This window comes from Pelophylax lessonae, assembly GCF_965119305.1.
Source record: "Pelophylax lessonae genome assembly, chromosome: 3".
NCBI classification, from domain to species: Eukaryota; Metazoa; Chordata; class Amphibia; order Anura; family Ranidae; genus Pelophylax; species Pelophylax lessonae.
In genome coordinates this window covers 87,322,123-87,348,829 of record NC_138770.1, presented here as the reverse complement: position 1 = coordinate 87,348,829, position 26,707 = coordinate 87,322,123, and the positions used below count along the sequence as shown (strand labels likewise).

The 26,707-nt window shown below is 43.6% G+C and overlaps 1 protein-coding gene across 1 annotated transcript in view; it reads left to right on the top strand.

Annotated features, from left to right (window-relative positions):
• Positions 1–631: 631 nt before the first annotated feature.
• LOC309550374 (uncharacterized protein) overlaps positions 632–26,707 on the top strand; it is a gene marked incomplete at its 3' end in the record, with an annotated part of 214,372 nt that continues 188,296 nt past the window's right edge. Inside the window, exons 1-2 of the mRNA XM_082250769.1 lie at positions 632–768; positions 19,335–19,527. Of these exons, the coding sequence (XP_082106895.1) occupies positions 19,354–19,527 (174 nt within the window). The 5' untranslated portion in view covers positions 632–768; positions 19,335–19,353. The remainder of the gene's footprint in view (positions 769–19,334; positions 19,528–26,707) is intronic.

Sequence of the window (26,707 nt, the reverse complement as noted above, 5' to 3'; positions counted from 1 at the left end):
GCGACTGACGTAGGTCTACGTCATTTCGCGCAGCAGGGCCGCACTGCTGCAGTAAACCGGTTAAACCGGCCGTTCATCCTGGAAAACCCTCCAATGTGGCTGAATTTAAATAATTCTGCAAGAAAAGAGTGGGCCAAAATTCCTCTACAGAGATGTGAAAGACTCATTGCCAGTTATCGCACACGCTTGATTGCAGTTGTTGCCACAAAGGGTGGCACAACCAGTTATTAGGTTTAAGGGGCAATTACTTTTTCACATAGGGCCAGTGAGGTTTGGACAGATTTTCGTCCCTTAATAAATGAAATCATCATTTGAAAACTGCATTTTGTATTTACTCCGGTTATCTTTGTGCAATATTAAAATTTGTTTGATGATCTGAATCATTTAAGTGTGTCAAATATGCAAAAAGAATAAATAATCAGCAGTGTAAAAAACTATATTGAACTGTTTATATACCGCCTTGAAGATCACTCACTGGCTCTCTTGTCTGTCTGTATACTGATGTCTTGAATGTTAAACAGGGTTATTCAAAACAAATGAATAGAACATTAACAAATGTTCTGCTTGGTCATCACCCTGTAGGACATTGTACAGCATGCTGTGTGTTTATTGCAGCAGCAGTGGACAGAAGGTGTAGCCTGGAGCTTTGTGAAATAAATTATAAACAGGCTGTTAATATAAAACTCCACACATAGATATACAAAGCAGGATAACCGAGAGGAACATCCAAGAAGAGACCAGCCTGTTTTCAGAACACCAGAAGTGAAGGTTAGGATCTCTAACATTGTTGTGTGTGCATGTGGGTGTGTGTGAACAATATAAGAATACACTTTATACAGGGGAGGGCTGGGCCATGGGGCAGTAAAAAGGCTGCACCACTTCTGACACAGACATGCCAAAAGGATTCCTAGTAAAGAGAAGTAAAAAGTTCCTGCCACTGACCTACTGATGCGGGTTAAAGACAACCCCCCCCCCCTGCATGGATGGTGTAAACTGTGTCTGAGCAGAGGCCGGTTCCGTGCCCCACTGGAGACTCTGCTCCCCCTGGCAGCCCCAACTGAGCTGTCCCAGCTCCGCCCAACTGCCCCCTTCAGCCAGTGAGTAGAGAGCATCTGGAGCAGGGATTCAGCTTGGAATGGGGGTCAAGTAGAGGACAGGAAGAAGGAGAGTGGGAGAGGGCCGAGTCGCTGCACCATGGACCTCTGATTTGTACTTGCCCCCTAGGCCGAAAGTCGCCAGTCTGCCCCTAACTTTATATATACTCCATAGCATACCTGTTCACACAAAGATAAAAAAAAAAACAGAGCTGATCAATGTCTCCTCCCTACAATTGAGACTACCAGATAGGAAATTGTGCAGAGTGTCCTGTGTAAAGCCTAAATCACGCAGGTTAACAATCACAATGATGTGCGCTACAGCTGATAAAAATAAAGCCGACACGAGTAGAAACACTGCAGCGCCGCAGTATTGTTTTCTCTAGTTTAAGTGTGTTTTTAAATTGCTTTTATTCTTTTGGTTGAAGACGATGCTGTGTTATTTAGCTGTTGTCTAATAACTAATTAATAGTATAAATGTGTCTAGATATACTTTCATTTTGTATAGTTGCAGCTCATTATGATTAAGCTCCGTAGTGGCTCAAAACACGTCAACAGGCCTCTGACATTTTATTGCTTTTAAAAGTTTGAATAAAGAAGATGCCTTTTATATGATATTGGCATGATGTCATCCGAGTTTTCCTCTATGCATGTACACAGTCACAAGCTGTGGTGGGATTGTTCACAATATTATTTATAATTTACCTTTACGGTATCACGCTATGGAGTTTTTTCTCCTTTTTTTTTTTTTTGTATGATTTATGACATCTTCTATTGAGTGTTCAACACGGAATCCTCACACAATCAAGTCACCTTGGCATAGGAATCCCGCAATTTTAAATTGCTTGTCTGGTAAGCACATTACCTAAGAGATTCTGGAGTGCTTGTGTGCAGATCAAGACTTATCATCACTTCTTCAATTTATTTGACGTTCACAATTTGGGACTTTCTTTGGGACATTTATTTTGTTCTAGATCACTCAGCGCGACTTATTGTTTACATATTGATTTAAGGGTGTGGTCACACTTGAAGTTGTTGCTTCACTTATATTTCACCTTTAGCGCAGTTATTTTTCTTTTTCACAAGCTGGACCTGGGCTGGATTTGGGCTATAAAGACAGTCCTTCTTGTTTGCCCTGAGTTTTTTGTTTTCTATCGCACCATGTTATGTAGTACTGTAGATTTGTAATGTAGCTAAGGAGAGGGAGATGGGAGATCTGTCATGCAGGCACAGCCTGTACTGCTGAAGACTTTATGGAACACCCGTTTTGCAGGTGAAATCCAAGCTGCAAATGGGAGCAATAACTCTTTAATAACAGCCTTTGCAAGCAGCTTCTGGATCGAGGGCACCTCCCAGCATCTGGCCTAGAGGAACTCAAGACACAGTGGGGTTGATTTACTAAAACTGGGAGAGTGCAAAATCGGGTGCAACTGTACATGGTAGCCAATCACCTTCTAACTTCAGTTTGTTCAATTAAGCTCGGACAATAAAACCTGGAAGCTGATTGGTTTCTATGCAGAGCTGTATCAGACTTTGCACTCTCCAGTTTTGTTAAATGTCATGGTTCTACGGATGTGAGCCCACAGGCGAGCAGGTAACAGGATTACCCAGGGCATGGAATCTAAGGGCCAGCCAGTGTTCTGTCAGGGACTCCCTCACAGGAGAATGGGCTTAGCTGCGTGCTGACCCCAGGTCACGACCCCCCAGGTTCACCCTGCTCACAAAGAGAGTTCCCAATGAGACGGTGCAGGCAGGGATGGATGGAGCAAAAGGAGAGCCAGATAAGGAGCCAAGGTCAGGGCGGGTAGCAGACAAACATAATCAGGAGAACTAGCCAAGTCGGAACACAAGATATCAGTTCACGAAAAGTCAGGCAGAAATAATAACATGGAAGGGGCTCAGGAACAATTGTTGCGGGGCGCATGCGTGGCGCGAAGCTGGACGGTCGCTAGGTGTCTCGGCTCTATCTGAGAGAGACAAGCGTATTTCCCGGGGCCAGATCTACAATTTATGAGCCACTTACTATCAGCACACCCGTGGGACCATCCCGTGCATGCCGTCAGCCAAGAAAAAGAACCGGGGACGCCCTCCGCAGCACTCCCTGACATCATATCTCCTACGCACTAAGGAAGTTTCCAGGATGACCAAAGATGGCGCCCAGGCTCTCCCCACGGTGCAGGCAGAGACCTCATCACCGCCCTCCTCCTCCACTACACCGGCTGGGGATCATGAGTACTCTAAAGGCATGACTAAGGCTGATCTTGATGCAGGGTTTGCAGCTATGTATGAAAAGTTGGCTGACAAGTTTCAATCTGAAATTCATAAATCAACCAGTACTCTGACACAGGAGATAGCTGCTTTAGGGGGCCGCACAGATTTATTAGAGGCTAAGCATGATGATCTCAGAAAGGACTTTGAGCTTTTATCTGACAACTACAGTTTACTGCAATCACAAGTGGAAGACTTAGACAATAGGAACCGCGGGAATAACCTGCGTCTCAGAGGTATTCCAGAGTCAGTGTCTGAGCTAGTCCCTGCTGTATCCAAGCACTTCAGTGAGTTGCTGCCAGATAAGCCTGAGTCTGCTTTCATATGCGATAGAGTTCACAGAGCCCTGCGTCCCAAGCCTCCCCTTGATAAGCCTCCAAGAGACGTGATACTGTGTCTTAAGGACTTCTTAGTTAAGGAGGACATCCTGCGTGCTTCCAGAAACACCCCAAACATCATGCTGGAGGGTACTCGGATTCAAATTTTCCCGGATATATCACAAGCTACACTGGAGAAGCGCAGCAGAATGAAGGAAGTTATCTCAGTATTACAGGCAGCTTTCGGGTCACGACTTCCTCAGTAGGGCTAGCCCTACTGAGGAAGTAGTGACGCGAAAGCATAGGACGCCACACGTATAGGGGGCGGAGCGGCGACCCACCAGCACGGCTCCCGACAGCTACTGTTTGGCGTGTACGGTCCGCACAAGCCCATTGTGCTGATTCATGTGAGTGTAATTCCACCTGTATGTGAATGAATAAAAGGGTAATAGCAGTGTACACTTAGATGCTTCATTATCTTTATTCACATATCATATACATGGGATGGTGAGAGATCGATCCAGGAAGTGGCATCCTTTACACTGGTCTTACTGAGGATTCATTGTTGGTTTTTAATGCTTCAGTGAGGTGAGAGGCCATCTTGTGGATAAACGGTGGTGGTGTCACTTGCACTTTATATATGGAAACATCTATCAAGCACCTTGATTGAATTTTAACCCACAGTTATATTTATGTTTTAGTGGACTTTTTTTCACTTCACCTTGAATGCACTTTATGGACATTATATATTGCACCTAAGAGGAATATATATTGCACTTTAAGAGAGTTATTGATTTGTATGATGCACACTGTCACTTTATTTGATTTTATATAGCGCTGTATATATATTTGTTTACAGTTCTTTTCTCCAGCCAGTGAGGGAGGTTTTATATAGATGCTGTATTTCCACTATTTATTTGTCCCAAATCATTGGGTCTTAACACTATATCACTTTATATTTAATTGCGCTGATTTATCTTTTTGCACTACTTTGGTCAATTGGCCTGTCTTCGGCCTTTGGACCAATGGTTACTTTTTATACCACCACTCTGTTACATGTTTCCTCACAGGATAAGTTGCTGATTTCCACTCTATATCAAGCATTCTCTTTGTTTGCACAATTGGTGACCTGTTTGGTGCACCTTTTTAGGCTCCTAAGACCAATTCTGCAGTTGTCTCAGTTTGATAGTGACTCCCTTCCTGTTAGTAATGGGTCTTAAAATACTCTCACATAATGTTCAGGGGTTCAATTCGCCTAACAAGAGGCATAAGGCTTTCAGGTATTACAAACGCCTAGGGGCAGATATTATTCTCTTGCAAGAAACTCATTAATGACTCATTACTAAATGATCCTGCTCTAATACTTTAGCATCAATGAAAATTATGACACTCCCACACCAGTTGTCTGGACAGCACACAAAGCAGTTATTAGGGGTAAAATCATCGCTCTGGCCTCGGCCAGAAATAAATCTAGATTAGCTAATATCAAATCCCTCACTAAAGGACTAGATCGACTCTATAACCTGCATAATCTCTCTCCCTCCTCAGCCCTGATGAACCAAATTTCCGCCAAAAGGAAGGCCTTGGATGAATTTCTGTCTAATGACACAGAAAAAGCACTCAGGTGGTCCAAGGCCAATTTTATTCTCAATAGCAATGCCACATCCACAATGTTTGCCAAAAAACTCACGCAAGCATCTAAGCCCACTCATGTTTACAAACTTAGAGGACCCCGATGGAAAAATGGTATCTCATCCCAAAGAAGTAACGGATGTTTTTACAAACTTTTATAAAAATCTCCTATCGGTGTCTTCTACTTTGCCTTTGACAGAGTTTAATGCTTGGATGGATACTTTACCAATCCCTACCCTCTCTGACCCTCAAAAGGAGGCGACGGAGGCTCCCTGCACTGATGAAGAGGTGTTGGACTTAATTAAATCGTTGAAGTCTTCTACAGCCCCTGGGCCGGATGGTTTTTCCTCTTCCTACTATAAGACCTTTGCTTCGATTTTGACTCCTAGATTAACTAAACTATTTAATTATGTCCTTCAGGGTGGTAGCTTTCCGGAGGAGATGCTTCTGGCAAATATGTCCCTCATTCCTAAACCTGATAAAGATCACTCCCTTCCGCAAACTTTTAGACCTATCTCCGTCATGAATAACGACCTTCAACTTTTTGACCGCTTACTTGCTAATAGACTAGCTAACAATATTAATCAACTGATTAACCCAGACCAAACGGGTTTTATTCCAGGAAGGCAACTCACGGACAACATCAGACTGGTCACTAATATAATTCAGGATGCTGGTATTAACAAATCTCCTACTTGCCTAGTTAGTCTAGACATCCACAAGGCGTTTGATAGCGTCAGTTGGTCTTACTTGGAACATTTGTTACCTAGGTATGGACTGGGGGCCAGATTCATTCACGGCTTTAGGGCCCTATATGAATCCCCGCAGACGAGAATCCGCCTGCCTGGATGTAACTCTGACTTTTTCCATCTGAGAAGGGGAACTAGACAGGGGTGTCCTCTCTCCCCTCTTCTGTTTGCCTTGGCCATTGAACCCCTTGCAACTTCTATCAGAAATAATTCTAACATAAGTGGATATCATAAGGAAAGAAAATAATTTAAACTTAGTCTTTATGCCGATGATGTACTACTGTTTCTATCTAACCCCATATATCCTTACCTCAATTACTAGTTGAACTAGAGAGATTTAGCTTCGGGTTTGGGGGTCAATCTTACCAAATGCTCTCTTATGCCGATCAACTTACCAAACTGGATGCAGGTCTCCATAAAGGAGCGTTTCTCATTTTCATGGTGTAATAAATCATTTAAATATTTGGGGGTTCAAATTACTCCCCATTATGATTCCCTATTCTTGTTGAACTTTCCCCATATGTTTAAAAAATTAGGGTTATTGTTAAAAACTTGGTCTGCTTACCATATTTCATTCTTGGGTAGGGTTTTAGCTATTAAAATGATTTTACTTCCCAAGATTTTATTTCTCTTCAGAGCCCTCCCTATCAACGTTCCCAAATCCCACATCATCTCTTTTCAGCGGGAAGTGTCGAGATTTGTCTGGTCTGGGAAAATGTCCAGATATAATAAACATGTCCTTCATGCCCCTCAATCCCTTTGCGTTCTGGGTCTCCCTGATCTATGGTCCTATTATCTTTCAGCTAAATTTCTGCAGATGGCTCAATGGTGCGCCACTGAAGATGGTATCCCATGGCTGGACTTTGAACAGGCCTCAGTTGCTCCATGTTCTCTCTGAGCTATTCTTTGGGATGGTTCACGTCTGCCTAGACACAACACATTTCCCAACAAAATCATTACTCACTTATACCAGTTGTGGTCCAGATTAAAAGTCTCTCTTAAATTGGTGTCCCAGGTTTCTCCCTTGACTTCATTTTTGAACCACATAGGCTCTCCTTCCTTCCCGCTGAACAGAGCAGATTTAGAACCCTGGATTTCTAGAAACCTGGTCTCCTTTAAAGCTGTTTCTGTATGTAACACATTTTGTACATTTGAACAACTAGTACACTTGCACAAGCTCCCTGGCTCAGAGTTGGGCCATTATATAGTTCTAAAATAATTTTTTCAGTCGCTGGGCTCTTTATCACTGAATCCACCATTCACGGTATTTGAAAATATTTGTTCCTCTTCCCCTAGAGGCAAAGGTCTTGTATCATTATTATACTCACACCTTATCAATCTTCCTCTCCCGGAGAAACAGAAATATATGACTAAATGGGAACAGGATCTGGATTGTGTTTTTTCAGTTCCGGAATGGCAACATATGTTAAGTAACCTGCGCAAATGCTCACGCTCAAGTGTGTGTAGAGAGGCCCCTCTTAAACTCTTTACCAGATGGTATCTAATCCCCTCCTTAGTACACTCTTTTTATGGTTCAGTATCACCTTCTTGATTCAGGGGTTGTTCAGAGGAAGGTATCTCTTCTGGAGCTGCAGTCGCTTGCAGCCCATATAGGATCAAGCCCAAAATTCTATATCGAGAATGGTGGGTTCATTTATCTCCCTTTCCCCGAAAATTTGTTTACTCTTTACAAAAGTCCCTGGTGTTCCAGTCTCAGCCTCCAGATTGATTCATACACTGATGTGTTCCATTCACTGGATGATCGCCCTTAATTGGCGATCGGACATCCTGGTCTGGTCTCAGGTGCTTTCTCGAATGGAAAGTATTAAGCTTTCGTAGAGAATCTATCACTCTTTACATAACTCGATGCCAATATTTCATGCCAAGTGGGCTATCTGGGATTCTCGCTAATGGTTATCATTATGCTCTGTGTTGCAAGCACTGTACCCTCTACGCCTGCTGAATACTTCTCCCTCTTTTTGTTTCTTTTTTATCATCCGTTTGATCTACATGTATATCATTACCATTGTTTTCTTACTATTTAGGCTCCATGTACACGGGACGTTGTAAATGGACGTTTAGGAGCAGTTGGGCGTTTTTTTCAGAAGCCCCTGAACCCATCTACATTTTATCTTATCTGTCCATGTACACAGGGTCGTTTACAGTCATTTGCAGGCAATTGAGTTCAGGGAAGTTTTTTGGAACTCAATTATTTGCGTTCGAACGTGTGTTTCCCGGCGTTTCAAACGCAGAAACGTGACCAAACGTGACCGAACGTGATGAAAGTGCGTTGAGCCACGTTATACGTTTTTTTTTCTTCCATTCAAAATCAATGGTTCCCTATGGGAGCCTATTGATTTGAATGGAAGTCGCACCGCAAGTTGGATCAGGATGATCCGACTTGCGGCGCGACTTGCACTGTGAGAATCTTGAGGGGGGAACTCCACGCCAAAAATGGGAAAAAAACTGTGTGGGGGTCCCCCCAGGTTCCAAACCAGGCCCTTCGGGTCTGGTATGGAATTTGAGGGTCCCCCCCAAAATCCATACCAGACCCTTATCCGAGCATGCAGCCCGGTAGGGCAGGAAGGGGGAGGGGACGAGCGAGCGAGTGACCATACCAGGCCACATGCCCTCAACATGGGGGGGTGTTGGTGCTTTGGGGCAGGGGGAGCTCTGCACCCCCCACCCCAAAGCACCTTGCCCCCATGTTGATGAGGACAAGGGCCTCATCCCCACAACCCCCCAGATCCCAGACCCCCTCCCTATGTGAATGGGTATGGGGCACACTGTACCCCTACCCATTCACCCCATAAAAGGCAGTGTATGGAAATAACGAGAGGAGACGTTTTGGAAAGTTTATTAAAAATCTTCATCTGTTCTTCTCTGCTCTGGTCTTCTCCCTCTCCTGGTCTTCTGGTCTTCTGCTCTTTTGCTGTCTGCTCTTCTGCTCTTTTGCTGTCCGCTCTTCTGCTCTTTTGCCCTCGGCTCTTCTCTTCTCTTCTTCCTCCGGTCCTCCTCCGACGATGTCTCCGGTGATTATGCCGTCTCCGGTCTCTGCAGCTTGTTATATAGCCATTGTGGGCGTGGCCCCCGATGACATCATCGGGAGGCCACGCCCCCTCATGTCACAGGTGACGTCATCTGTGACATGAGGGGGTGGGGCCTCCCGATGACATCACCAGGGGCCACGCCTACAATGGCTATATAACAAGCTGCAGAGACCGGAGACCAGCATAATCACCGGAGACATCGTCGGAGGAGGACCGGAGGAAGAAGAAGAGAAGAGCCGAGGGCAAAAGAGCAGAAGAGCGGACAGCAAAAGGGCAGAAGAGCAGACAGCAAAAGAGCAGAAGACCAGAAGACCAGGAGAGGGAGAAGACCAGAGCAGAGAAGAACAGATGAAGATTTTTAATAAACTTTCCAAAACATCTCCTGTCATTATTTCCATACACTGCCTTTTATGGGGTGAATGGGTAGGGGTACATTGTACCCCATACCCATTCACATAGGGAGGGGGTCCGGAATCTGGGGGGCCCCCTTGTTAAAGGGGGCATCCAGATTCTGATGAGCCCCCTGCCCGCAGACCCCCACAACCACCGGACAGGGTTGTGGGGATGAGGCCCTTGTCCTCATCAACATGGGGGCAAGGTGCTTTGGGGTGGGGGGTGCAGAGCTCCCCATGCCCCAAAGCACCAACACCCCCCAATGTTGAGGGCATGTGGCCTGGTATGGTCCAGGGGGGGTGGGGCCGCTCACTTGTCCCCTCCCCCTTCCTGCCCTACCGGGCTGCATGCTCGGATAAGGGTCTGGTATGGATTTTTGGGGGGACCCCCACACAGTTTTTTTCCCATTTTTGGCGTGGAGTTCCCCCTCAAGATTCTCACAGTGCAAGTTGCGCCGGTGCGACTTCTATTCAAATCAATAGGCTCCCGTAGGGAACCATTGATTTTGAATGGAGGCAGAAAAAACGCTGCTAAAAGCAACGTGGCCAAACGTGCAATAACGCAAATGGAAAAAGCTACTGAAAGCACGTTTGGCAGCTGCTTTTTCCCGGCGTCAGAACTAGCTTTGCAGCACGTTTTTTCTAACGTCCCGTGTACATGGAGCCTAACAGTGTGTTTGTTCTCACTTTTTACATCTTATGACTTTCTAATAAAAATCTTTTGAAAACAGGAACAATTGTTGCTCAAGCAACCAGAAACTGGTCTGAGTGGGATTTAAATAGGGAAACACGTGCGAGGCTGGACAGGAAGTAGCAGGAAGGAAGGAAGATATATTAATCATCAGGTGAAGCGACCGACATCCATAGCTGCTAAATCAGTGCAGCAAGAGCAGAGCACAGGATTGTGGAAGCACAGGTGCAAGCAGACCTACAGCAGAAAAAGGTAAAAGAACGTATGCAAACAGTAAGACAGATCAGCTCTGCAGCTGATCTGTGACAGCAAATCAACCCTAGAGTGTAGAATATGGGTCACCTCCAGGTGAGGGATTACAGTAATTATTTTGCAATGATTCTTACCTCTGTTTTGATGGAATTGCTGATTGATCTGCCGCAGCCTTTCTCAACTTTAGGCAACCAGAGAAACCCTGAAAAAAACATTCCAGTTTCAGGAAACCCTTGCTAATAATTACTATTTCTACAGCTTACTGCACATTAGTGCTATGGTTAATGGGAAGAATGCAACTTACATTTGTGGTCAGTGGGAAGATTCCCCCTTTAAAAGATAGCTAATGTAGCGCTACCCCTACAGGAACCACTGGTAATCTGGGTCCTGCTCTTAGTCTAGCCCTGTGTGAGGCCTCACTCTCACTGACACGACCAGTATACCTTTCTGTAAACCTCAGCAGACACATGAGAATAAGGCCCCTTTCACACTTGTGCGACTTCAAAGTCGCACGATTTTACTGCGATTTTGATACAACTTTTTGCCGCTATTTTGATGCGAGTTTGGCTGGGCTTATAATGTCTTTTCCTCAAAATTCCTCAAAATCATGCCAAGAGTAGTGCAGGGACTACTTTGAAGTTGGTGCGACTTCAAGTCGCACAGATATGAGTGGGGCTCATTGGAAATAATGCAGAATGACTTGTCATGTGATTTTGCAGTCCCAAATTGCATGACAAGTCGCACAAGTGTGAAAGGGGCCTTAGACTATAAAACTATACTTAGACTAAAAGATGTGGACTCCAGCTTGCACTGTGACCCCTAAGGGCATAAACAATAGCTCCCTGTAAGAGTAGAAATGCCTCAAGTGGCCAAATAAGAGTAACCACTTTCCGTCTGCTCACATTGCTGCTCCTGCAGCAATGTGGCTCGTTATCGTCCAGCGACGTAGTACTACGTCGCTGGACTCCTCCCCTTGTGGGCGGCGCACGCAAGCCGCCGGAGGCTCGCTCCCACTGTGTTCAGTCACAGCGGGAGTCGGGCCAGGGGAGGAGCAGCGGCGATCGCCGCTGCTCTTCCCCGATCGTCGGGGAATCGAGTGTGGAGATTCGCCCGCTTGTGTTTACACAAGCGGGCGGATCTCCTAAGTGACAGGCAGAGTCAGATTGCAGGGTTCAGCTTAGCTGAACATGCGATCTGTCCCTGTGTCACTCAGTCACCTCCCCCCACACACGTCAGTAAGCACCAGGCATACATTAACCCCTCCCTCTCCAATAAAATTAACCCCTTCCCTGCCAGTGTCATTTTTACAGTAACAGTGCATATTTATAGCACTGATTACTGTAGTAATGTCACTGGTACCCCTGAAAGTGTCAAAAATGTCAGTCAAGGGTCCGATCTGTCCGCCGCAATGTTGCAGTCCCGCAAAAAAAAAAAATCGCAGATCGCCACCATTACTCGTTAAAAAAAACCCACCAAAAATTACAGAAATCTTTCCCTTAGTTAGTAAACGCAATAACTTTTGCGCAAACCAATCAAAATACACTTATTGTGATTTTTTTTTTTTTTTTACCAAAAATATATAGCAGAAAAATTGGCCAAAAATGTAAAAAATTTTTGATTTTTACATTTTTTGGGGGAGAATTTCATATAAAAAAAGTGAAAAATATAATTTTTTCAAAATTTACGCTGTTTTTTTGTTTATAGCGCAAAAAGTAAAAATTGCACAGGTGATCAAATACCACCAAAAGAAAGCTCTGTTTGTGGGAAAAAAAGGACCTAAATTTCGTTTGGATACAGCGTCGCACGACCGCGCAATTGTCAGTTAAAGTCGCACAGTGCCGAATTGCAAAAAGTGGCCTGGACGTAAGACAGCAAAATCCTCCGGTGGTAAAGTGGGTAAACAATCATAAAACAACAATGACACTTGAGAGCTCTCAAACAAACTAGCTAGGTTTACGCCTGCAAAATGAAACTCAGAGTTAAGCACAGAACTGCCCTCAGGATAAAGTGAATGGAATAAGTCTTTGTGATGAATCTTCTGTGGCTACAATGGGGCCTTTTAATAATGTTGGTGCACAGGATAATATACAATGTAAATTAACTAAGTATTGCAGCAATATGTCTTGGAGGCTGAGTTCAAGTAAAGAGGGGACTCTTTGGTGTGTATGAATTTTTAGAAGGAGTAGGCCGAAATGGCAGCCACCAGATGTAAGAATGTATATGTGTGTATATATATATATATATATATAATGTTGCAATAGTTGTATGTAATAGTGGACACAGTTAAATTGTTTAAATGTAATAACAAGCACAACTCCAGCACTCTGGAAGGGGGCCAGAATAGAAACTGGGCTATGTTAGGACACTTCTAGAACAGCACCAGCAATTTCTAGGGTAGCAGTGTGAGTTCAATGTCCATCATTTATTTGTGAATAGATGGCAGCTCAAAGGTTGGTCTGTGACCCTTTCACTGGTTCCTTCCTTGGCAAAGCTTCATTGGCGGTGGATGGGTTGAGGCCCCCTTCCTGTAATTGACCAAAGGTAGAAGCTGATGGAACAGTGTCCTCTTCAACTATTCTGAGCGGTGATGGCCCAGATTGTAGTGGGAATTTCCGATTCGTATGTGACACAGCAGACCACATACAGTCCAGTCTTCTGCCTCCTGTGAACAGCAGCATCCAGCAGTCTCAGCTCAAGAACAGTTCAGCAAGCTCAGCACAACACAACACTTCCTACTCCAGTTGGTGCTCTCTCCAACTGCTGTGCTCTTTACGGGGCTTTTCCTTGTGTGACCTCTCCTGCACCCAGGTATATGTAGGTATTGTAGTTGTTTCCCCATAACAGTGGTCACTCGGATCCTTCTTTTTACTACATCTCCCAGAGTTCACCTGCATAAAGTCATTTAATTGTAGGGACAGGTTTCTGAGGGTTAAAGAAAGTGTGTCACACGAAGTGTGCCATGGTGCTTCAGTGATTGGTGGACATTGTGAAATGTAGGTGTTCCTAAAGGTTTACGGCGACACATCTTTGCACATCTTCTGGCATCAGCTTCCTTTGTGGCCCTGGTCATTTTGGTCACGAGCAGAAAAGGAAGTCTGTGCTGGAAGACTTCTCCATGTCAGATGCTAGGTTCACAGGTCTGAACAGGCAGGTATCTATATAACGCTCAGCATGTGTCAATGGCTGTGGACCCCCTCTGATCAGTCTCAATAGTCAATTTCCCTCACTAAAGGATCACCAACACAATATATCATATTAGTACTGTCCCTGGGGGAAAATGCCCCCTTTCCTCCAGCTCCGTATTCATCTATTCCATTGGATGTACACCTAAAGAGTCTAAAGTCTCGTACACACGCAACGATTATCGGCCGACCGATCGGCTGTCTTTTGTCCAGTGTTGTGTTGGTTGAAATGTGCTCTAGACTGCACACAAATTTTATCGGCCAACAAAAACCAACTTCAGAAGTGATGTCATGTTCTGGTTTACTTTCCGTGTGTTTTTTCTTCTCTGAGCATGCCCAGTCTTGCTTATCAGATTTTTGTCTGCCGAAATCTGTACTGACTGACGAACAATCGGCCGTTCTGTTGACGGCCAACAAAAATTTTATAGCATGCACACCAGATTTTGTTCGGAGTAGGTTGTCGGAAGCATCATACTAACAAGCCGAAAATCGGCCGATCGGACGTTGGCCAACAATCGTTGCGTGTGTACGAGGCATTAGACTAAGGATAAGCTTGGGTTTGCTCCAGCTGTGATCATGTGACCATATTAAGTCAATGATGTCACAAGCATCCCTGCCCCTTTATGTACATGTAGCTACAGGGCTTGGGATGACATGTTATTCGGCTGTCAGTGGGCAAGAGTGACAACATCCTTCCAGGTTTGGTCACTATTCGTCATGAAGTATTTTGTTTCTTTTTCAAGAATTTTATTATGATTTTGAAACAAGAAAACAAAATACCACTAAGACCCCGTTCACACTGGGGCGACCTGTCAGGCGAACTGGTCGCCTGACAGGTCGCCGTAGGTCGCCTGCCATAGAGAAGCTGTGGAACCGTTCTAATAGGAGCGACACAAGTCGCTCCGACTTAGAAAAAGGGTCCGGAGCTTCTTTGGGGCGACCCGGAGCGACCTGCATAGACTTCAATGTTATGAAGTCTGTGTCGGCCGCTCAGAGGTCGCGGTGCGAGCAGCGCGCTGCGACCTATGAGGTTGCCCCGGCAAGTCGGATCGCCCCAGTGTGAACGGGGCCTAAAAGTCAGATATAAAGTGGTTACAGTATGTTACAAAGCATAGTAATGACTGAATGTCTTGGGTTCTATTATAGAAGAGTTGACAAGAGAGCCTAGGGGGAGTATACATTTAAAAAAAAAAAAAAATAGAAGAGATCTTCAGAATATGCAGGAAATTGAAATGTAGGAGGATTCCTCAGTACATTAGGCCTATGGTTACTTGGTATAAGACGCTCTCCTACTACAGGTATTTTCAGAGAAATTAAAATATACTCAATCTTATAGGGATAGTAGGAGACCTGTAGGGCATCATCCAATTGGCCATTCAGACCATAAGATGAGCATTAAAGATAAGAGACCTTAAGGGAGAGGGATAATAGGAAACGGGTAAGAGGTGAGAGGCGGGCGGTATAGAGGAGATGGGAGATGTGGGAACTGGGTGTGGGGGAAATAGGGAAAGAGTTGGTATATATGGGGGCAGACAGGGATGTGAAATTAGGAGGAATGGGGAAAATAGGTAAAAGAGTAAAATAAGCTATAAGTATTGTTATGTGGAGACTATGTTTAGGTTGTGGAGTACAGGAATAGGACTGGAAGTGGTAGGAATGGGGGATGTAAAGTTAGGGAAGTAGCACTGACTAGGTCATTCTCTACTTTCTTTTACAGACTAGCTGAGATAAGAATCCGGCCTAATTGTAATTGATTGGCTCGAGTGAGTTATGAGTCTAATGCCTCGTACACACGCAACCATTGTTGGCTGTGAATTTTCGGCCAACGTCCGATCGGCCGATTATCGGCTTGTTAGTATGATGATTCCGACAACCGACTGCGACTTTTCGGCCGAACAATATCTGGTGTGCATGCTATAAAATTTTTGTTGGCCGTCAACAGAACAGCCGATTTTCCATCAGTCAGTACAGATTTTAAGGAATCTAGGTAGTGGAACCAGCAAGCCCAAGTGCAGATATATTTGGTAGGGTTGTCTCTAGAAATGCTGATCAGTTCCCCCATTGTTGCCGTTTGATAGATATAATGGTGCCAGTCTGGATTTCAGAAGAGAGGAATGGTGTAATAAATATTGTGCGGGTGTGAAGTAAAGTGTGTCAGTGGTTATCTTTGTTATCGCTTTGTGTATTTCACTCCAGAAGGTTTGCACTTTCAAACAGGACCACCATAAATGTAATAAGGACCCTGGTTCAGATCCACATCTCCAGCAGAGGGGGAGAAGGAGAATGAGAATTTGTGTAACTGGATGGGAGTTCTATGGCATCCTGCTAGAAGTTTGTAGCCCGTTTTTTGCATTGTCAGATTTATTGAGCCTTTGTGTGTGCTAGAATTCTTTCCCACTCATAGATAGTGAGGGAAAGATCCAGATGTTTTTCCCATGTCTGACAAGGTCTACTAGTCTTCATGTCATACTTTGAAAAAAGAAATGCATACATAAAGAAGAACTATATGACGCTGGATGTGTGGCTCTTGTGCAGGGGATGTGTTTGGATGCTTAAAAAATTGCCTTAATTGAACGTATGTCCAGAAGGGTAGTTAAATAGTAGTTACATATTTTAGGCTGTAGAGCTTTGTATGATAGGAGGGAACCCCTCTGGAAAAAATGTTCCACCCATACTTGTTAATGGGGCCAAACGTCTTGCAAGAATTGAGGGGAGAGGCCAGGTGTGAAGTCTGGATTATGTCTAATGCCTCGTACACACGCATCGATTATTGGCCAGGAATTTTCAACGTCCGATCGGCCGATTTTCGGCTTGTTAGTATGATGCTTTAGACAACCGACTCAGACTTTTCGGTTTAATAAAATCTGGTGTGCAGACTATAAAATTTTTGTTGGCCGTCAACACAACAGCCGATTTCCGTCAGTCAGTACAGATTTCGGCAGACAAAAATCTGATGAGCAAGACTGGGCATGCTCAGAGAAGAAAAAACACACGGAAAGTAAACCAGAACATGACATCACTTCTGAAGTAGATTTTTGTTGGCCGAGAAAATTTGTGTGCAGTCTAGGCACATTCCAACCAACAAAACACAACTCTGGACAAAAGTCGGACGATCGGTCGGCCGATAATCGTTGCTTGTGTACGAGGCATAAGAGGCCAGGCGAATAAGTCAATTCTATGGTTTTGCAAGTTTGGTGAAAGCAGTGAAGGGATGGGCCCACAGTTGTGGGGGGGGGGGGGTCTTTATGGCTCCTGAGGGTATGTTTGGTTAGGTAGCCAGGCAACAATTGCAGGGGAATTTGTGATCCTGCATTTCTATTTGGACCCAATCCTTTGTTTTATATGTAGATTTCAATCAGCTATTCTTGTCATATGCCATGCTAGGTAGTACTTATGTGTATCTGACAAGCCTATGCCACCTTTTAGACAGTGTGAGTAGATCATAACTTGAGTCTCAGGCGTTTGTGTCTCAATATGAAAAGAGTACAAGCTCTGTGAATTGAAGTGAGAAATGCTTTGGGAAGTTGTATAGGAATTGTTTGTAGAACGCAGTGTGAGTTTCACCAACTAAAACATTTTCGTCTAAATTTTTCGTCAGTGGCCTTTTTACAGTTATGAAAACCAAATGAAAATGTGAGGGATAGACGTTTACCCTCCTGAACATCTGATTTCCACAAGCTCCATGCTTAGCAGTTAGCACTGTGCAGCATCACAGGCCTCCTCAAACGACCGTCCAGAGCAGCAATGTGCATAAGAGGCCTTTCCCGACTCACAACCGTCCAGAGCAGAGCACTGTGCATGTACATTACAGGCCTCCCCTCAGACCATTGTCCAGAGCACTTACAGGCCTCCTCTTACCGCCGGAATCCAGAGCCCTGTGCATTACAGGCTTCCCCTTATTTTCCCATCTAGCACTGTGCAGCATCACAAGCCTCTCAGACTACCATCCCAGAACACTGTGTATTACAAGCCTCCCCTCACCGCCGTCCAGCACACTGTGCAGCATTACAGACCTCTCATACCACTCTCAAGAGCACTGTGCATTACAGGCCTCCTGAGACCACCGTCCAGAGCATTGTGTGCATTACAGGCCTCCTCAGATCACCGTACAGAGTATTGTGTGCATTGCAGGCCTCCTCAGACCACCATCCCAGAGCACTGTGTGCATTGCAGGCCTCCTCAGGCCACCATCCAGAGCACTGTGCAGAATTACAGGCCTCCTCAGACCACCATCCCAGAGCACTGTGCAGAATTACAGCCCTCTCAAACCACCATCCAGAGCACTGTGTGCATTAAAGGTCTCCTCAGGCCACAATCCAGAGCACTGTGCAGAATTACAGGCCTCCTCAGACCATCCAGAGAGGCTAAATCTGTATCTGACGTTTGTTCAAACCTTAATACCATAATTAACATAGCAATTTTTTACTCCAGGAGTAAATAATAAGTATGGAAATTCTAGAGAAATGCTTAAATAATGCATTAAGATTTAACTAAACCCATTAGATTGTAGTCGACTAAAATAATTTTAGTTGACTAAAATGTACCTCAGATTTAGTCGACTAAATACAATAAAAACTAAAACCATTGCAGATGACTAAAATGGGACTAAAACTAAAATGGCATTTTAGTCAAAAGACTAAGACTAAAACTGAATAGAAATTTGCTGCCAAAATAACACTGGTAGGACGTAAAGAATGCAAGGAAGGATATTCATTTTTGTTTTTTGCCGGCCCGGCCAAACCAGGAAAACAGACCTTTGTGCCAAATTTGAAGATCACTCTGAATATCTCTGAGTATGGGTAAGTAGTTTAGGCTATACAAGTCCGTCAGTCAACTGGAGATGTATTCCAAGGTATGTGATGGACTGAGTCTACCACTAAAAGGGGAATTTAAATTTGGAAGTATTTTGTTTCTGTCCATCGAAGCATTGCCTCAGGTTATAGCTGATTTAAAAGACGAGTGTATGGTAACAATTCCATTTCAAGCAGGTAAGAACTGACCTTTTTACAGCTCTATACAGCTGGAGACACTTTAACCAGGGATCCAATTTTAAAGCTTAAGGTAGAATGGAAAAAGACTAGAACCTCTCAACTTTTTTTGCTGCATTTGTCTGCACAGTTCATGTCTATTGGATAGCTGTCAGAAATAAAGGAAGTGACTGTCTGTGTACCTACTGTATTAGACAGATTTTTCCTTATTTGCTGTCCAGGTGACTGATGTCAGATAGAGTAGGTAAGGAGGGTAAATCACCTCAATGTGGATACGGACAACATTTAAATCCTAACTTCAGTCACATTTTGTATAGAATGGGGAAGGGTTAGGATTTCTGTGATACCCATGCAATAAATGGGGGTGCATTTGTCACTGTGATAAGCTGGCACAGAGATTAATAAAATGATTTCAGGAAGTTCTGACCCTTTCTCACTCTACTATAAAAAAGTGTTTTTTTTTTTCCTCTGCATTCTATTACTATCTGCCCTCACAGAAACCTGACAAAGGCTGCAAATCTTCTCTGTACTATCCAAAACTAAAACCGTGACTCAAGTTTACCTTCATATCCAGGCAGCAAAACCTCTACAATGGGTCGAAGACCGTAATAAAAATATGAAATATTAAACGTTTCACCCCTTTATCCTAACCAGATAAATGTTTTTGGTACAAGTGGGCTTGACTGACATTTTCTATGTTGTTTTCCCATTCCCTCTAGACTTGAAGACACATTTGCCATGGATCCTGTGACAATTCTTCTGTCCATCATAGTCCTCTTGTTTTTGGTGAAAACCTATAATGACCAAAAAAACCAAAAGTACAAAAACTTCCCTCCAGGGCCGAAGCCTCTACCATTCATTGGAAGCTTGCATATGATTGACTTACAAAAACCTCACTATGCCTTTATGAAGGTAATAAAGCATGTATTCTGCTGTAATTTGCAAACAAAATGGAACTTATTAAAAAGACCAGTAAACATAAATTACAAATTTGGGTATGTAAAATGTGATGTTAATAACACTAAAGCAAAAATATGAAGTGTGGTGAAAGCAAGTGACAATACAAGAGCTGACACTCAAACTAGATAAACTCTAATCCAGATAAGTAATGTTAAACAGGGAGTACTATGGCCATTATACAGTAAATGGCACAACAGATCAGTCACCAAAGCTCCAGTATAAGGACTATGGTGTACAAAAATGGTTATTAGCTATTTCAGGTAGACATTTTTTGATGGCCAGGTAATCACTGAATTGACAGAACGTTGTCTAGATCAGTGTCTCCCATCCTTTATTCAGTCAAGGCACCCTTTAAAATTACGGACAATCTCAAGGCACCCTCTAAAATTATGGATAGTCTTGAGATGCCCCATTCTAAAATTTAAAAACTGTTCTAATAGTTTTACATAATGCAGCAACATCAATACATGTAGGACGCCCAACATTAGAGGGGATATATTCTTCCAAAGCAAATACACTGTTGCAAACTAGCAGACTAATATTCCAGTGTTTCTCTTCTCCCTCAGTTTTTCTCCATCCCTTAGCTAATTATACCCCAAAACTGATGGAGAGAGGCAAGGCAGGGTCAAACAAGGATGATATGCAGGCAACTGACATCCTCCTGACATCCTCCTTATCAACTGATGCTGTCATTGGGTGTTAGGAGGTTGACAGCTAGGTGGTTGTAATTGTGCACAATGATGCCCTGTGGCTTTGTGTAACTAAAAGACAGGTTTCATCCACCCACCAGCTTGTATACAATTTTGGGGCAATTTTAGGCATTTTGCCAAGGCACCCCTGAAGAAACCTCAAGGCACGCCAGGGTGTCTGGGCACCCTAGTTGAAAAAGACTGGTCTAGACCCTGCCATCCAACTTAATACCATCCTCTGTTTTAAAAGAAGAACCACTTCAAGCGGTTTGATCACCCCAGGTGCTCCAGCTTAAAGGCTTTCCTATCCTGGTATTTTGGGCTCAATGCCCCACATAAAACCCAAATGAACCACAATTGCCTGAGCCTCTTCCTTAACCTCCATTACCTGCTGCAAAAATAAATGGGGTCATGGAGCAGAGGGTTGGGGATCAACATTGGTCGATTTTAGGCATTTTCCTGTTCAGGTATTATTATTATTAGTAGTAGTAGTAGTAGAAATATTGTTGTTATTATACAGGAATTACACAGTGCCAACAGTTTGTGTAGCTCTTTACAAAATTGAGGCAGAAAGTATAGTTATTTAATACAGGAGGGTTCAGAGAGCTCTGCTCATTAGGGCTTACAATATAAAAGGGCTGGTCAAGTGTCACAAAAGGTAATAACTGTTATGGATGAGCTATGCTACCTTCTACTCTAGAAAGTAAAAGACGCTGGGAGTAGGCAAGGAGCCACATGGAACATTTTGCATAAGCATGCATTACAAAAATATACATTTAATTTAGGGTAGTCTTGAATGCATGGGGGGCCATGCAAGTATGCTTAAATGGTTTAGTGGACAACTGTGTATACAAAGGCAATGATACAGAGCACATATAAGGAGAGACATGCAACCCGATTTACTGTTTCACATTTTTGACCATCCTAACCGAGACGGTATGGAGACACTGGCCTTTAAAAATGATTGCTTGGAGAATATATAAAAAGAAACCAAAAGCAAATACTGTACTGTAAAAGTACATGGCAATTTTCAATAAGGCATCAATTCTGCAAACTTTTTTAAAGTGATCATATTAGATTGCAATTAATCTAAGGGTAATCTAATCTAAGGGCTATTGGTCATGTAGGTATAAACACACATCTAAAAGAAGACCTAAAATCTCCCTGTAGGTACCTATCAGCATGCACGTCATAGTTTCCATGATGTTTATTAATATATGATTAATGTTTGTTGCATTGTTTTTATAGCTGTCTGAGGAGTATGGCTCCATATTTAGCATCCAGCTTGGTATGGACAAGATGGTTGTCCTATGTGGTTATGACACTGTTAAAGATGCACTTATCAACCATGCCGAGGATTTTTATGAAAGACCATATACTGCAATGTCTGCTAGAACATCCAAAGGAAATGGTAAATCATAAAATGTTCTATAAAAAAACTCTACAGTTTTAAAATAAGTAGATGGTAAATGTTACATTTTAGAAAGAGCTGCATTCGGTATATAAAAATATCCTGGATGGAAAATTCTAAATTATGTCACATAAATATGTAAAACTCAACTCCAGCCAAAACATTGTATTTCCTTTTGGATAGTATTCAGATGGGGTTTAGCCTCTGTCAGGTTTTCATTACTGTATGCCAATCTACTAAGGGCATTTTTCCTGACCCCTAACTCCAGTTCCTGCACAGTCTCTCGCATGCTTCCAGGTTAGTTCTTCAAGGTCCACTGCATTGGGGTTGAAACTTTATAACAATCATTTGGTGGGACAAAAGCTGGCAGCATCAGTTTGCTTTCCAACATGTTTAAAAAAAATTTGAGGGAGCAAGCATTGTTTCTTTCTCCCTTAGGAATGGGAAAATATATGTAGCACTACTCCCATGGGAGCTGCTGGTTACGGGTTCCCCTGGGTTACCATTAGCAACAGCATGACAATTAGGCATTTTCCAAGTGATGATGGCTCAGTCAGGAAACAGTCCAATAGCTTTGGTTTTTATGTTTTATTTGGAACTTGGATGGGAGAAGGGAATGAGTGGGATACTCCCACCTTTATACACTATGCATAATATGCTGGGACAACTGGAAAAAATGCTGAATAGCGCTGAGTAACGCTATTAATGGCTAGGCCCCTGGTTTCAGTTTGTCAGACTGTGACGCAGAACTGAAGGAATTCTCTGAGGTAATCTGTACTCTGAAGTAATCTGTACTGTACTGCTGAACAACTTCAGGGCCCTTCCTGGCACCCCCTTTGTTCCTAAACTTCAGGGTTCACTACACGCACCCCCTTTCCTGATGCACTCCTGGTGTGAGCTAGCTCCTTGATCCCCTGACCATTCTGGAGTGGTCCCCTCTCTTAGGCAGACCCCTAGGCAGATCTCCTTGTACTCACGATACTGTTTTTCCCAAGATGATTCTGCCAGCAGTTCCAGTTGTCAGCACTCTGGATCCTCTGCAGCTCAGCTCCACACTCCTTGTTCACTAGGCCGACCGCCTGAACCACCTTTCTCACTCCTACAGGAGGAGAGGCAGCCGTCCACCTCCTCCTGGGACTTTGCTCCTGCCAAAAGATGCCCCGTCACATGCTCCCTCCGGGTTTATAGCCAATCCCAGGATGCATTGCAGCAATGCCCACCCACTGAGACAGCCATAAACCCTGGTGTGCTACTGGCTAGGTTTCCTCCCCTGTCCAACAAGCTCCCTCATTGGATACCAGTGGGGCCACTCACTAAGACCCAGTAAATCACACCTGGAAACATGTGACAGGCAAAACTAACAGACCAAGCTCCTCTGATAAGCAGCAGTAGCGAAATGCATGCTTTTACCTAGCACCTGTCTAAGAGCGTGTTACATCCACCCCCCACCAAAAATGAGCCACGTCCTGTTGACTCTGGGGCAGCTGCCCCCTACAAAAATCCTATCAAAAGCTTAGGAGTATCCCACAAACTTGGAAAGTGGGAAAAGGGAAAAAGAACAAATGTACAAATAATTGAAGTGCGAAAATGTATATATGCATCTGCGGTACAAATATATAAGTTGAGTGCATTTAGGAAAATGCACCCCCCCACCAAACAAAACTCTGCTTGGTGGGAAAGAAAAACGGAAACATGCCCTAGCTGACTACCTCTAAAGTTGGTGTCACCTGTAGAGGAGGAAGCAAGGGGTAAATATATTACACGCATATACAAAGATCATGGTTATCTATATCTGTAGATAAGACCCTCCCCGCAGGGGCGACCTTCTCATCCTAATCCCTGACTTCTCTGCACGTCCAGTCTTGACGCGATGTTCAACCTCAATTCCTGTAGGCAAATCTGTGTCCTACCACTGGCTACCTAATGCAGAGTCCATGAAGAAAAGTGTATGCAGCATCTCCTTGCTGCAATTCATCAGCACTCTTCTCTTTCTGGAGCAGGATGGGTCGCTGGAGCCCGAGCAACCCACAGCTCTGCAACAAGTCAGGGATAACTTCTTCTTGGGGGTCTCTGGCACCAAAACACCCCCCCCCCACACAAAAAATTCATAGGATGCACCGCCCACTTTCTCTGACGGTCACCCACACAGTTCTGCGGTGGCCCATTGGCCTAAAAATAGTCTTGCTGAAAACTGTAGCAATTTTGTAATCCAAGATCCTGGCCCAATAGCCCAAAGGATCTGCAAGATGAAAGTCCCTTTTAAATTATCTTTCTTGTATCCAAGTTCCTAGCCGGGTGGCCCAAGGGGTCTGCAAGCAGTAACCGGAATCTGTCCCGACTTCTGAAGGGGAGCGCCCGTTTAAACTTTAAGTTCTTTGAACATAGCATAGTAATCCCCACCCACCTCTATAGGAGTATAGAGGGGGAAAGAGTGATGAAAAAGAGGGGTACACGCCCCAAAAACAGCAACTTGAACTGGTTTCGTTTAAGTTCTTAACAGGCTAGTCAGCCATTTTGTTTATGAAAGGTAGTCTCTCTTCAAATGTAGTAGTCCGGATGAGGGATGCTAACAAGGTTCCATTGACTGTCTCGAACGCGGACCGACCAAGCCTGGCCTGATCCATCTGGGCGGCGGACCTCCACTCGGTTAAGGTTGATGGACCACTCAAAGTTCGATTGAGTCTTGATCGATTAGAACTTTTCCCAAAGATCTGCCCTGGTGGAGTTCCAGTGAGGCTTGGGAATAAATAGAAAGTTCCAGATAGCCTCATCACACCAAGACTCTCTTCTTGCTTCAACTTCCAACATAATCTCCCGTGGAGCATAAGGTTAATCGTACCCATATTCTATAGCGACCTTTTTCTGCAGCCACCGCTGCATCCTTGAAAATCTGGGAACGGTGTTCCGGTTCCCTCTCCCAGCTGGAGAAAATGGGGTCTCCTCATGCCTGATGCCAGAATTTAGAGTTAGGACCACAGAGAATAGGGTACCTTGTCTGGGCTCTGTATTTGCAGATGTGTGCAACTAAACCCCTGTTAACGCATACTATTGGACAGGTCAATTTGGTTAGTCGTTAAGGAGAGCTTGGAATCTTTTTGTGTCTTGTTACAAGCATTGTCCTTTCAATGCTCCTTACTGCAGAGACCAGTTACAGGTGTGGGCAGTAACCATTTGTTTGTGCTATGGATTATATTGGCCAGGCAACGCACTGACACCTTTGCTGAAATGATGCTATACCCTTGGTGTTCAGTGTGCCCCTGTGTCTCTAAGAAGGGGTGGGCTCCCTTCAGGTATATCTGCCCTAAACCTGTCCATTTAAATGCATGTGTTTCCATTGTTGGAAACTCTCAGAATTTAGAGTTAGGACCACAGAAAATGGGGTTCCTTGTTGGGGCTCGGTGGCTTACGCATGTATTTGCAGATGTGTGCCACTAAACCCCTGCTTTTAACGCATACTGTTGGACAGGTCAATTTGGTTGGTCGCAGACTGGTCGGTAAGGAGAGCTTTTTGTGTCTTGTTACAAGGCTTATAACCCCTGTCAGATTTGTTTTGCCATCTGTGTCCCATTTTAGAGGCTTCACTTCACCAGTCCCATAGCCAGACAGGAAGTGAGGGCAAACCCTCCAAATGAAGGGAATTCCTTGGGGACCCCCAAGTCACAAGAACTAGTGTCCCCATTGAAGGATTTCCCTGCTGTTACTTTTCTGGGGACAACCCAAAATTTGGGAATTTCTTTTACTTTTATTTTTAATGATAACATTAAACAAGACAAGTAGAAATGGTAAATCTTCTTAATGGGGGCACAGACAGCAAGAAAAACCGACAGGGGTTCTAATCCCTCTTTAGTCTATCCAAAACAATAAAAAAAAAAAAAGGTTTTGCCTTTAGTTATACTTTTAACTTCTTCTTCTGTTTACTTCCTAGTTTGGGTGCATCTTCAAGGGTCAACATCAGTGCCTGCCTGATGTGAACACTTACTATATACTGCAGGGAACCGGTGGCATTACACCTTTGAATCAGTGGTTCCCCTCCCCCACCCAGAGTTGAAATTTAGGATTAATTAGTGACTTTTAAAGTAATTCAGTGAAGATAACTAAAAGGTGCTTACTAGATAAATCATTAAAAATGTAAATTATTTTCAGGTATATTATTTGCCCATGGAGAGAACTGGAAGGTAATGAGAAGGTTTACACTTTCAACATTACGGGATTTTGGAATGGGAAGGAGATCTATAGAAAACAAAATTAACGAAGAAGCACAATGTTTAATGCAGGAATTAAAATCCTACAAAGGTGAGTTTGTACTAGAGTAAGCCATATAATATTTTAGAAACTAGTATAGTTCCTTGTAACCCAAGTAAAGTCCCAGCCCTAATCTGGGACTTTACTGTGATTTACTGATGTCTGTTCCTCCACTGGGGAGATTTTCTTTTGTTTAAAGGAATTAATGGAAGGATTTCCAACAAGCAGAGAGCAATAAAGCAATATATTTATGTTTGTTTGATTGTATAATAGAGTAAGGAAAAAATAAACCCACAGAAGATGGTTTTGACAGGCATTTCAACATAAAAATCCTAAGGTCAATTAGCCAGGATGGGTTTTCTTGACCACTACCCCAATACAACACTGTTGGTTCAAAAAAAATAATAATAATAGTCTGGATTTTTCTTCAACCTGATTATTTTAAACCTTTGTTCTCAATTTTAGGGGAACCCTTTGAAAATATGACCATCGTCAATGCTGCGGTAGCCAACATAATTGTATCTATTTTACTGGGGGACAGATATGAATATGGTGATCCAACAATACTGAAGCTGATGCGCAAAGTTAATGAAAATATCAGGCGCTTTGGAAGTATTATGATCAGAGTAAGTGCCGATAAGTATTATACTTAAATGATTTGGGTAGCAATAAGCATAGGAGCGCATTCTGAGGTGTTAAACTATTAGACTACTTTAAATCACCTTGTATGCAAGCACCATACCGCAACTAAGCAGAGTAATGGTGGACACAAAAAGGCATAACCCAACCC